Consider the following 12867-nt stretch of genomic DNA (forward strand, 5'->3'; position numbering starts at 1 on the left):
AGAATAGTTTGGTTTTGTAAACTTTGTTTAAGTTTAATCAAAATACTAATTACTAACTAAACATTTAAGGTTAGGATAGGACAATCACAATGTGTTACAATCTTCTTATTATACATTTATACTAACTACATATTAAGTATACATATACCACGTCTTGATAATACTAGTAGTATGAAATTCAAGTGATAATATCTGTATTTTCAAAATTGCAATATATTTAAAGTCAACAATAAAATGCCTATTGTCTAGTATATTAACGATAATATGCTTACTACGTATTAATTTATTGTCGACCTTTTTCGAGTTATATAGTCGTAGCAAACAATAGTAAAAAGGAAAAAGCTTGTTGATTAAGCATAATACTAGCACTTAGCACATCATCTTCCTATACAATATTCCCTCCTTTATATTCCCCTTCTTAAAATCTTGTCTTCATTTTTGTATTTTTAACCAAAAACACAAAAGAAGAAGAAGAAGCAAAGCATCTCCCTTCCACACATTACACATGACCATCTTTGCCTTGCTTTCCATCCCATGCAAGTATCTAGCTTTTCCTTTGCTTACAATTTAGACCTTTTTTCTTCTCTAATTCTAATTCTTTCTTCTTCATATTACACAAAAACAAATATTATTTCCCTAAAAAAACCTCTCATTTTGTAAATCCTTAAACTTTTTGCACCAAAAAATTACAAAAAAAAATTAAATAAAATATTTCCCTCTTAAAAGTTTGGAATCTTTGCTCAATTTTCACAATTAAACCAATGAGGGTTTTGGTTTATTAGTCATATATAACCCATAAAATTTGCTTAACACCCCAAAAAAACACCAACTTTCTAGTCAAGTTTCATCATTGTTCTAGATTTCCCAATTTGAGCTTTTTCTCTAGATTTTGTGGGGTTAATTTTTTTTTTTTTGATTTTAATTTTGTTTGGGGGTTTTCAAGAGCTTTGTTTTCTTCATTCATGGTTAAGTGTGGGAAGTGTTGAATGTTTGTCTCTAATAATATCTTCTTTCCAAATTCATGGCATTGAAAGACCCCCCATTTTCAATCCCCTGCTTTTGTAGTCTCCTCTGTTCTTGGATTTTGTTTCAATTTTCCTAATTTTTATCAATTTTTGTTCTGAATCTTTCCTGGGTTTTGCCAATTTCTCCATAATCAATGAAAAACACACTATAAAAATCATTTCTTTCACTTGTAAGCTATCAAAAAACCCAAAATTTCCTTGGTTATTTCAACACCCACCAATTTGATTTCTTCAAAAAATAAAAAAATCATAAAAAGAGTACCAAAACCCCCCTATAAAATCACAAAAAAATTGGATAAAATTGAAGTAGAAGACATAAAATTAGTAGTAGAAAAATGGGTTTTTTGTCAGGAACACTAAGAGCAACTTGGGAACCAGTGATTACAGGTGATACATCAACTTCAAAGTACTGGCTAAATTGGAGGGTTTTGCTATGTGTAATCTTGGTATTAATCTCCATGATTTTTGCCTCATTTCTAATATCAAAACATGAAGGCCCAAGAAAATCTTCTAAACCAAATTTGGATGAAGATGATTCAAAAGAAAAGCCAGGAATTTTATATGCAGATGAAGTTTGGATGCCTTGTCTTAAAGGAATGCACCCTGGTTGGCTTTTAGCTTTCAGAGTTTGTGCTTTCTTTGTGCTCTTAATTCTCCTCATTGTCAATGCCATTGTTGATGGTGGCTCCATTTTCTACTATTACACTCAGTAAGTTTCTAATTTTATGCCATTTCACCTCACCTCGAGGATTTCTATTATACACCCGGGTGTACCTGACAATGGGTTTTTTTTTATTAAATTGCGATGATAAATCATGAATGTATATTGGGGTGTATAATTGAATCCATGCAAATTTGAGCATATGATTAATGGGTTTTTAATCAAATTATGATTTTAAATGTGTAATTATAAATGGGTGTTAATTACATGATGATGATGCTAATGGGTTCATTTTATGTTTTTTCTTATAATGATTGATAGGTGGACTTTTACACTTGTTACCATATATTTTGCGGTAGGTTATTATCTTGAACCACATTCTAATTGGATTATTTTGCTAATTAACATATATTTATTCAAATTGGATAATTTTGCTAATTAGCTTTAATTTTGTTGTTGATTGTAGTTAGGATCAGTGCTATCCATGTATGGCTGCTATGATTACCACCAAAAAATTAGTGGTGATAGAGTTCATAGTGAAGGGGTTGATGCAGAAAGAGGTGGTTATTTAGTCTCTACGAATGGTGGAACTCCGAATGCAATTAAGGCCAGTTTTAGCACCCAGCAAGTTCTTCACCAGCCTCGCTCTACTGCCGGTTTCTGGGGCTATGTCTTTCAGGTTATATTTCAGGTAAAAAGAATGATCAAAGTAGAAGAAATTGGTGTATTATTATTGCTCTGTTCTGATGCAGGGGATTTTATGTTATGTTGCATAATTTTATTTGTATGAATGATTGAGTTAAGTAACAAATATTTATGGTATGATTTTGTAATGCAGATGAATGCAGGAGCAGTGATACTCACAGATTGTGTATTTTGGTTCATAATTGTTCCATTCCTAGCAACCAAAAATTATGATCTCAATTTTGTGAGCTACTAATCTCTAGCTTAAAACTTTGCATAGATTAAATTCAATATTACAATTTATATGATAAGAATGTGACATTATTTTCCTAATCTTATGATGAGCAGTTCATTATTAATATGCACACAATCAACCTTGTTTTCCTGCTTGGTGATACCGCGTTGAATTGCTTGGTAAGTTGATCATTATATCCTCATTCTCTAATGAAAATGAGCTACATATTCGATCACTAATTTGTGTAATTTTTCAATCTCAGAGGTTTCCTTGGTTTCGAATTGCATATTTCATCCTTTGGACATCATTCTTTGTCATTTTCCAATGGGTCCTTCATGCTTGTATATCTATTTGGTAAGCCTTACTCCTTTGTTGTGTTATGCTTCTTCATGAAGCAATAATTTTCGGGTTTCCTCCCTTTGTGTCTCATTCTCTAATGGTTTGTTTTCACTCAAATCATACAAACAGGTGGCCATATCCATTTTTGGACTTGTCTTCCTCGTTCGCCCCTTTATGGTAAGAATTCCTTGTTCTTTAACCCCTACATGATTCCAATAATGTTGTAGTCATTTGTCTGTTGAAAACTACACTCTCTCCCTCATGAGTCATAAGAAAAGTCGCATATACTATTTTAGAATGTCCGTAAGTAGAATTAGTAAAAAGCCGGATAGAGAGAAAGCCATTATAAGAATCTAATTAGCTGAAATTGTGCAATGCAGGTATTCTTCAGTGGCAATAATGCATTTCCCATGTTATGGCATCTTCTTCTTGATAACAAAGCTCAAGCATAATCTCTTGTCAAAACATTTTCCTATGTCTTACCAATGCTCTAGGTGATCAAGACAAGAAAGTTTGTCGAAAATTGCAGCCTAAACCCGAAAAAGATTTCATGATTTTGAACAGATTTTAAAAAAACATCATTAATTTTCGTTCGTTTCGATTGTTTAAGAGAGGTAGGAATTCAGAGCTAAGTATACAGATCAGGAGATATACATATACTAGATAAAATGTTGGCAAGTTTTGTTTTTAGAAATGTGGTACTTTGTGATCAAGTAAACATTCACATATAGTGGATGTAACAATTGTAGTTACCATATTATAGGTTTTGTGTAAAGTTGCATATACAAAAATGATGATTTTACAAGTATATATACTCACATTCTCAAATTGGTTACATTACTTATATGTACATTAATATTTTTGCATGTTCGAATTTGTGAGAGTGAAGATCTGTGTTCGATATGTTACATGTTCAAAATCCCGTTTCCTCATTTATAATTTGTAATGTCAATTGTTTTATTTTATTTGGAGCGTCAAATTTGGTGACTATACTTTATAAATGGTTGAAACTTTAGGCATGGGAATATGGGATTATTGGAACTTGTAAGCCTAGAATTGTATTTTTAATAAAAGTGGATCAAATAAAGGGGAATCAGATTCTATAACTGTTAAATCCTGTAAATAGAAAGGTTAAAGGGGGTAAGTAAGGTGAAGTTAGGCATTCAAATAATCATGTCTCCAACTAAAAATAACAAAATAAGATTCTCATCATTTCAAAATTTGTATAACTGAAAGCCAGGAAGATATTGTCAAAACATCAGGATGATCAGGTGGGTGGTGGGTGAAAAGGCATATTTGGCATGCTAAAAGGAGTAAAGCCCAACCAAAATTCCTAGATAAAATTACTACTAATATAAAATTTGAGTGCATCTTTACTTTTTAAAGTTAATTTCATTTTATCGACTGGTGATTGCGTAAGATAATAAGGTACAAGTAACGTTTAATTGAACTGTATCATAATAGTTGGTTTTAACTAAAATCGCATGAGTGTTTCTATTCCGAATCTATATGGATAATATCATTAAATTGAATACTCAATATTTTAGAAATTTTAGCATGTGGGAAATTATGTTTTGTGGTAAAATGATTGGAAATTTGAACATATAAGAAATTAAGTACATTATTAGAAATATTGATAGAGTAAATTATAGTGAGTAATGACTAAGGAGAGGTAACCAAAGTGATGGTAAATGGGCCATATGATTGTCTGTAATTTTTGCTTTACATGTATTAATATAGTGGTGGAAATAAAGATAGGTCAAGATTGGAGAGTTTTGAGCTTTATAAAGTTATGTTGATGGAGGAGAAAAGAAAAAAAAGAAGCTTAATTTATCATGTTACTATACTGTTAAATAGTAGTTATCACCGACAGCTTTTTTTTTTTTTTTTTTTTTTTTTTTTGGGTGCAATGCACAATGTACATGAAGGTTTATGGCTAAACTAGCTTAGGGAAGGAATCATGACATATTTGAAGGGTTTTAGAATGTGATATGTTGTGTGTATATGATACATTTCATTCAAGGTACACGCGTATCGCATTAAGAACTATCTCGATATTAAAATAGTTGCATAACTTTGATCCTATATTATGTTTGATCATAACTATGATCATTTATAACAACTCATTAGTAATGTAGTAATAGTAAAGATTATCATAAAAAAAAAAAAATGTTGTGAATATATATTGTGACAAACCATAACGTATTGATTTTTGATTAATCAAAACATCTTATTTCAGATGAAGAGAACAAAGGGTTTTATTTATTTATTTATTTATTTATTTATTTATCTTTAGAACAAAGAAAACAAAGCTTAAGTATTACGTAGAACTTAGTAGTATCATTATATCAAGAATATAATTTGTTGAATATTGTGTATTACCATCATATTGAATTTAATTTTGATTCTGTAAGGCATTACTCTATTGTGCTTCCCTTTCACCAGTTGAGTGGAGCATTATCATTTGATTGTGCAACACTAAATTAGTGCAGTGTAAAAGTTTATGACACGATGTCAATGGTGGCTACGCTCTTTCTTCTTCGTACTTCATTTTTCTTTCCCAATGTTGATACATATACAACTACTTAAGAAGCATTCACACTTTATGCAAATACTACCTCCGTTTCATATTATTTGCAACGATTAGACATATTTCCTCTTTATTTTATGTCAAATCGTTGTAAATAATATGAAACGGAGGTAGTAGTAAAAAGCTCAGTTACTCTTCAAAGACTTTGTAAGTGACTCAATACAACATATTCTTTGTGTTATTACAAATAAGTGAGACTCTTAGGATTTTGGTGGATCAAATTGATAAAAAAAAAATAGAATAATTACGCATTCATTTTAAATAGTTGGGTAATCTTCGGTCTATTATCAATTAAAGTCCTATGGAAAAAAAAAAAAGTGATATAGAGGATCCAAAACTTACTATTTGACACAGCCAAAATAAAAAGAAGAATTCATTCATACTATACAGCAACCATGCTTCTTAAAATCACACTAAGGAATGAGATTCACAATCTCAGTATCAATATTACAATAATATAGCTCCAACTTCTCTATCTTTCATACTACGTACTTTTCTACTTATTACAACCACAATTTCTATACAAAAGAATGATCAAAATTTTATGATGGGTCGTCTTCAGCTTTACATTACAAATTAGTGAATAACAGATTTATACAAAGCTGGTGATAGGTTACAGTTACAAGGGATCAAAGGGAGGTGCTCGGGAACGATCCCATCAAGATCACATTATCATTATCCTTAAGTCCCTTTTCTTGTCTCGACATTGAGAACATACGTGAAAGGAGTCCGGATTTAGGATCAGATATCTTTACCGACAGAGACGAAGATCCTGAAGCTCTGCCAGCGTTTACAAGCGGTTTGAGAACTGCTCCACATGGGCACTCCTGGAGTTTGTTGAGGCAATGCTTATGAAAGACTGATTTACAAGACTTGCATCTCTGAATTTCCTCCTGCAATATAATTTACAGAATGACTAGCAACAGTAAGAAATCGTGTCATCGTAACAAGAATACGGAGAACACTCAAAAAGAGTAATAAGTCATTTCACTTTTGTGATATCAATTATACTAGTCAAAGACACAAATCTATTGATAGCTCTCTTACATTTTTGCATTGCTAGATCTCAGCATACTTTCAATCAAGTCCTAAATAAGTGTTACTAAGCCATCTACTGATTTGGAAAAGCAATATTCAGATCGAAGTATGCTTGAAAGTTGAAAGGTCATCAAAAGATATATCTGCTGATAATAAGCTCCTCTCTTAGTTTACTATCGACATTTATTTCCCCTATATTTTTTATAAGAGCGAGATTTCAGGTGCGGAAATATGTTGTTGAGGGAAATTGCTTGGGATAATCAAAGTGTGACAAACATTTATACCTGAAAAGGAAAGATAAGAGAGGATGGGTTATCACAAACTTGTCGAGCACCACAAGGAACACCAAGGTCGCAGCACTCAAGGCATAATTCTGTGATGTGTTCCTGGATTTTCTTCGACACAGCTTCTAGAATCGCCGGAAGTGCTACATAAGTGCAAAGTCAAATATCAGCTCAACTTAGTTATGCAGGGAGGATAATAGACTTTCTATCAAAAGTCACTCGCAGCAAAAATTAAACCATACAAAAAGCGGGGGGATAGAAGAAATATAATTTTCAAAATCAGAGAATCATCCAGCTATACACACACAGCTGTAGCCCATAAGTTGGAAATAACACAGGCTTAGTAGTACTACGAATTTATCTTTCAGAATGTGTAACTTAAGTCACAAGGAAAGATCATGCCCAAATATATATGAAGTAAAATTATGATACAACTGAAAAGAACATGCACAAGACACATAGAATTTCGACACATGTGAGATGGAGTATTGGGAGCTTACATTCATAATTTATCACCAAAGACCTGAATCAAAATCTCAAATTCTTGTTTCTTAATCAGGCAGGTGCAGTTATACCCAAGTCGAGAATTTAGAAAACATAAATATTACAATGCTAGAATTTCACATCTTCCCAAAACTCCCAAAAGACATTCCAAACTTCCACAGAGAGTAATTCAAGTTTCCACTTTCCAAGTGAAATACACACTTCAAGGTGGCTAATATGAATATGCTAAAGCTTTCAATCAAACCAATCTTTATTTTCAAATTACTTTGTATGTCAAATTATACCGAGACTCACACTTATGCCTCACATCCATCGTATTTTAATTTTAGTCAGATGCAGAGTAATCATTCAAAAACTCCAAATATTGAGAATCCAGAAAAAAGTGAAACCTAAGCAAAAAATTCACATAGAAGAATGCAGAACAAGGATGTTGCTTGGAATGCCCATGGTCTCATGCAATATACATATTATGATAAATGCAATTGAGTAATAAACAGTTCAGAAATCACAGTATAATATTACACATTTTGCAATTTCACAGCAAGAACCCATTTCTTGGGTTTTTTTGGTGGGGGAGGGGAAGAAGGTGGAAGTACCTGCAAATGCTCCTTTGGATAGATCATCAAGATCCCTTAGTGCAAAAAAGTCATTACTTTCAAGAAGATATTTCCGGTATCCAAGTCTTCTATAGATAGATCTACGAAAAGAGCAACGAATGTATGGAAGCATTGCCCCAATTTTCCTCCTAATACCCACAACATGGAGCAGTGCAGGGACACGAGAAAAGAGTAAAGGGTTTGCTGCACTCACACACAACATAGGCTGCCAATTGAAGAAAAAATCATTCAGCCCAAATCCCAATATGAATATACATAAGTTGAATATAACTGTCAACAACAACCTGGCGGCAGATACTCAAGCAACGGCAACAAAAAAATACAGACATATCTCTGAGCTTTATTTCAAATTCTCTATCAAGCAGTAAGAAAGTTTACAATTTTATAAGCAGATACAATGAAAAATAGCAAACAGTGTGAGGAGAAAATTAATGGAGGAAATAAAGAAACTGCTGTAGAATAGGCTACATAAAGCACTCTAGTATAGACTATAAGCTTGATAAAGTACTCAATAACACAAAACACAAGAGTCCATTCTCAATTCATAATTTTGTAGGTCAACATTTTTGGACAAATAAAAATTACGTGTAAGATTTATTTCTTTTTTTTTTTTTTTTTTTTTTGGGGGGGGGGGGGGGGGGGGGGGGAGGTGTTGTTCTCCTAGCCTTTTTTTATTCCAAATCCCACCTCAATTGGAGCCTCTTCAAAAGTGCAGGGTAACATTGATATTGTTGAAATGTACAAAAATTCTCAACTAACCTTGTCAATAATTGACTCGAGGAACGACTTGGCCATCTGAGAAACTGGGTAAGGAGTAAAATCCCAGTTATGTAAAACTCTGGCTGGCAGAACTGCAGTTTCGTTTGTATGACATGAAGAACAAAACAGCTGGCCAGTATATTCACAAAGTCGTGGTTTACCCCAGCCAAAAGTCTGCGCAATTCCTAGCATGCGATTCTTACCATCGCTAAAATGTGTATGGCACCCAGCACATGTATAATGTTGGGTATCCAGAAGCTCTTTTACGGACTTGTGGGATCGAATTTCAACTATCAGTGATATGGTCTTTCCTAAACTAGGAACTCTTTCAGTGTATGTACCCACATTAGATTGCCGCATCACATCATTTGACCGAGAGGAACTCAGAAGAGCTTCTGGCGGAGAAAGAAACCAAATCAGAGCATTTGGAGGACTGGAACAATACCTGGATTGGAGAATGGAACATAAACATTCTTGGATAAGAGTACTTCTCTCTGCAATGACATTTGGAGAAGTGTTACCAAAGAATTTTCTGGTTTCTTTATCAACAGAAAGCCACACAGGTGGAAGATTCCATTCTCGAGCAGCAAATAGTGTTTTTAACTGAATATAAAGTGCATAAAAGTCACGATATCGACGCTCAACCTTCCATTGATCTTTGCCACTCCAAACCCGTATTATGTATACAGTGTATTCCTTCACCCCAACCAGTCTTTCACTAAGGGGAATATCTCCCTTTACCTGCTTGGCACCCACTACCTCAATCCCATCAATCCTAAGTGGATGACGAAAACCAGGGTTTCCAGCATCAAAACCAGAAGTACGAGCAATGGATTCACCATCTCTTAAAGTTGACAAGTGCTCAGATTGGAACTCAATATTTCCCTGCTTCAACCTCCCCACAGGAGATTCACGCGTTTCTAACAAAATCTCTTCCATTTCATGTACAAAATCATCATAAAATGCATTCATCTCCAAATCATTTTCCTATAAAACAATATCAATTCAAGTCTAAATTTCAGCAGGTGAGGAAGAAATGCTCTTTAATGTAAGATAATATGACAAAGATAAATGTAACTAAGAATCATTGGATAAAGCACACCAATCCTTAGATGAGTGGAATTGTAAAAGGGAAATTAATGAACTAAGAATCAGATTACCTCTAAGACTAAGACCAACGAATCCCTATCCCAAACAAACAAACAAAAAGGAGAGAGGGAGAAAGGACCGAAAAACTAGCCATGAGCCATCGTTAACTTAAAATGTTTTAATGACTTATTAGCTTATTTACCTCCACCAGAAATATTACTATACCAGTTCCCAGTCATATCATCCATTCATTCCATACGTCATTCATTAACTTGAATAATATCAATTACATGGTCCACAAAATTTATGTGTTAGTATGATAAATCAAATCCCTCCTATTACTCAAATTAAGAAGAGCCAATTGAATTTCAAACTTCGCAACAGTAGGACTGTTCTGTTTGTTAGTAGTTTTGCAACTTGAGGTTGGCAGTTGGCATATGCATCAATTGGAAAAAATTGCTGGCTTGTGTCAACATTCCTAGGGCAGCGATGATAACTAAAAGATGATTGGAAAACAATTATAGCAAAATAGCAACATATCATGTTCTTACAACAGTAGTGTCTGAAATCTTTGTGGAAAGAAAATTCAAAGAACAGAAAGCATACACATATTGTGTATTTTCTAATAAATCAATTAGCTAAAACCTAAAAGTACAGTCAGATTTTATAAAAAAATTCCTGAAACATTCTGACTTGGTGAAGTCTATACCCTTGCTCATGAAAGTAATGCACCATAAGATATTATCAAAGAGCTAATTCTATTAAACCACTGACAGCAATGTAATCAGAGCAACTGACATACTCAGCATTCATCAAATAAACAACTATGTCAAGCCAAAGCAAACTTAAAACTAAAAGAAACTGTATCTCTTCCAAAGTTGGCATACCTTGCTGCTTGTGGTCTGCCCTCCACTTAGATTTAAGTCACCATGAGTCCTCCCCTCTTCACTCTCAAGCCACGTCAAGGCTGATTTTGACACACATCCCTCAGAAGATTCCACTTGAGCACCTTGAAGTACATCCAACCTATAATCTCCGTGATCATAAGCTTCACCTGCACCATCATCGGGCAGAGGAATCAAGGATTGTTGTGGAATTGGGTGGTCATCATGGCCACATTTTGTATCACGAGTACTATCCACGATCTTCCTTTCTTTCTCATCTTGCATGGATTCAGTATCTGCCACAACATGCAATGGAGTACATGGCTTTTGAAATACATTGTACACAGAACAATTATCAAGATACTCATCCAGTTCATCATTACTGGTAATCTGTTTGCACCTTGAAATGTCCCCTGAGCCCCCTGTAGCCCCTGCTTCCATAATTTTCGAGGAATGAGTATTAGTGGTCGAACAACTAAGAGAACAGTCTGATGATCTATCAACTTCCAGGACATCATCGCAGTCTGTAGCAACATCCCTTGCATTCCTTTCTTCCTCATGCCAATGAAAATTTTCATTAGATATTGACCTCCTCAAAGTCAAATCTTCAGAAGTAGTTACTTTTTCACTTGATTGCTGCCGCAACCAAAAACTATCAGAAAGTTGCGTCGTGTTTTCCATTCCATCTAATTCAAAGTCTTCCCAGTCATTAGATCCAAAAGCCACAGACGAGTTCATAAGCACCGAATTCCCACATCCTGCATCTACATCACTACGATCCACTACATTTCTCACATAATATGCATTATGCTGAGATTCTTCATCCGAACCATAGTTAAACATAGAATCCTCACCCTCTGAGTGATCATACCTTGAAGACGACTCATCCTGTTCTCTGCATCTCTCATCCTCCATTTCATCCGCATGATTATCATCCAACAAGTTCTCAGCAGCACTTCTTGCAGCAACAACTCCTTGTAATAGCACATTCTCCACATTTTTCAGAAGTACAGCTAAATTTTCTTTATTCCCTACCTCCCCATCAAACACCTTAGCCCCTTTCAGCTCGGCTTTACCCCCCAACACTGGCATATTTCCACCACTCGACGAAGAAGTCCCCCCTCTATCCAAATCCTCCATCTTCCCCTTAACCCCACCAACCACAGGACTCAACCCTCCCCCCTCCCCTTTCGACTTACAAAACTCATCACTCAAACTATCCCCTAAACCCGATTCCCTCGATAACAATGACCGTGTAACCCCCTCAAACTTTCTAGGAACCCTCTCACCACCCAAACTAAAACCCTCCAAACTCTTGAATGATCCAAAATCAGAATCCAAAGAATCATGGTAAAACCCCATTGAACTACACACACTAGGAGTCCCCATAACCGAATTCGCGCTACAATATCGATCAAACTCCGACTCTCCACACGATGAATACTGTGAAGAAACTGGAGATAACACATCCCCAATTTCCCCATCATCAGATTTCTGAAACCCACCATCCAATTGTTCTGGAGAGGTGACTTCATCACTAATTAGCCCCCTCTCCATTGAATCTTCAACTTAAAACTCACCAAAATTCAACACAACATGTATATAATTCAGAAATTAAAGCTATACCCTGATTTAAACTAATCTGGGAATTGGTAATTTCTTATAGTATATCTACTTCTACTGCCTAATTTATTTTATGTATAGTTAAGCAAAATAATTGAAATCAGAAAGTGGGTTTAATTGTATTACCTGAAATATAGAGAATTTGAGACAGAAAGATAACCTGGGGATGCAATCGATAGATTTGACATTTGAAGGAGTGAGATGATGGGGAGGAGAACCTGAAGATGGTGCGAATGTGTTTATTTGTTTAATCATTGATTTAATTCTTGCTAATTTGGTACTATCGTGGTATATTGGTATGTCGTATGTAAAGTGCACTTCCTTTTGGTGTAGGGCTTACAGAATAAAGGCCTTACGGAGTTACGGTTGCCTAACTTACAAGTAGAGATGACAATCGAGTCGGTTGAGATTAGGTTCGGAGAATTTGAAAGAGGATTGGCCTATGTTACTTAATGAGTTAATGGGTTGTGTACTTGTGTTGGGTTGGATGCGTTTAATATAATTTGAATTGAGTCGCTATTTAGAAAGAATGAAA

The 12867-nt window shown here is 34.6% G+C and overlaps 2 protein-coding genes across 2 annotated transcripts; one reads left to right on the plus strand and one right to left on the minus strand.

Moving 5' to 3' along the window:
• Positions 1-481: 481 nt before the first annotated feature.
• On the plus strand, positions 482-3757 carry LOC145598396 (uncharacterized). The gene is made up of 8 exons (XM_081654743.1): positions 482-1734; positions 2008-2041; positions 2153-2377; positions 2525-2614; positions 2719-2784; positions 2868-2959; positions 3074-3121; positions 3325-3757. Exons 1-8 carry the CDS (start codon positions 1361-1363, stop codon positions 3440-3442), a joined length of 1047 nt encoding a protein of 348 aa, XP_081510869.1. The 5' UTR covers positions 482-1360; the 3' UTR covers positions 3443-3757.
• A 2137-nt stretch (positions 3758-5894) lies between these two features.
• Positions 5895-12591, minus strand: LOC145597784 (uncharacterized). Its single transcript, XM_081654030.1, has 5 exons — positions 10713-12591; positions 8737-9723; positions 7957-8182; positions 6857-6999; positions 5895-6427 (listed from the first exon to the last, which is right to left on the minus strand). The coding sequence occupies exons 1-5, from the start codon at positions 12264-12266 to the stop codon at positions 6164-6166; spliced, it is 3174 nt and encodes a 1057-aa protein (XP_081510156.1). The 5' UTR covers positions 12267-12591; the 3' UTR covers positions 5895-6163.
• Positions 12592-12867: the final 276 nt, after the last annotated feature.

This window comes from Chenopodium album, chromosome 20 (genome assembly GCF_948465745.1).
Source record: "Chenopodium album chromosome 20, dcCheAlbu1.1, whole genome shotgun sequence".
NCBI lineage: Eukaryota > Viridiplantae > Streptophyta > Magnoliopsida > Caryophyllales > Amaranthaceae > Chenopodium > Chenopodium album.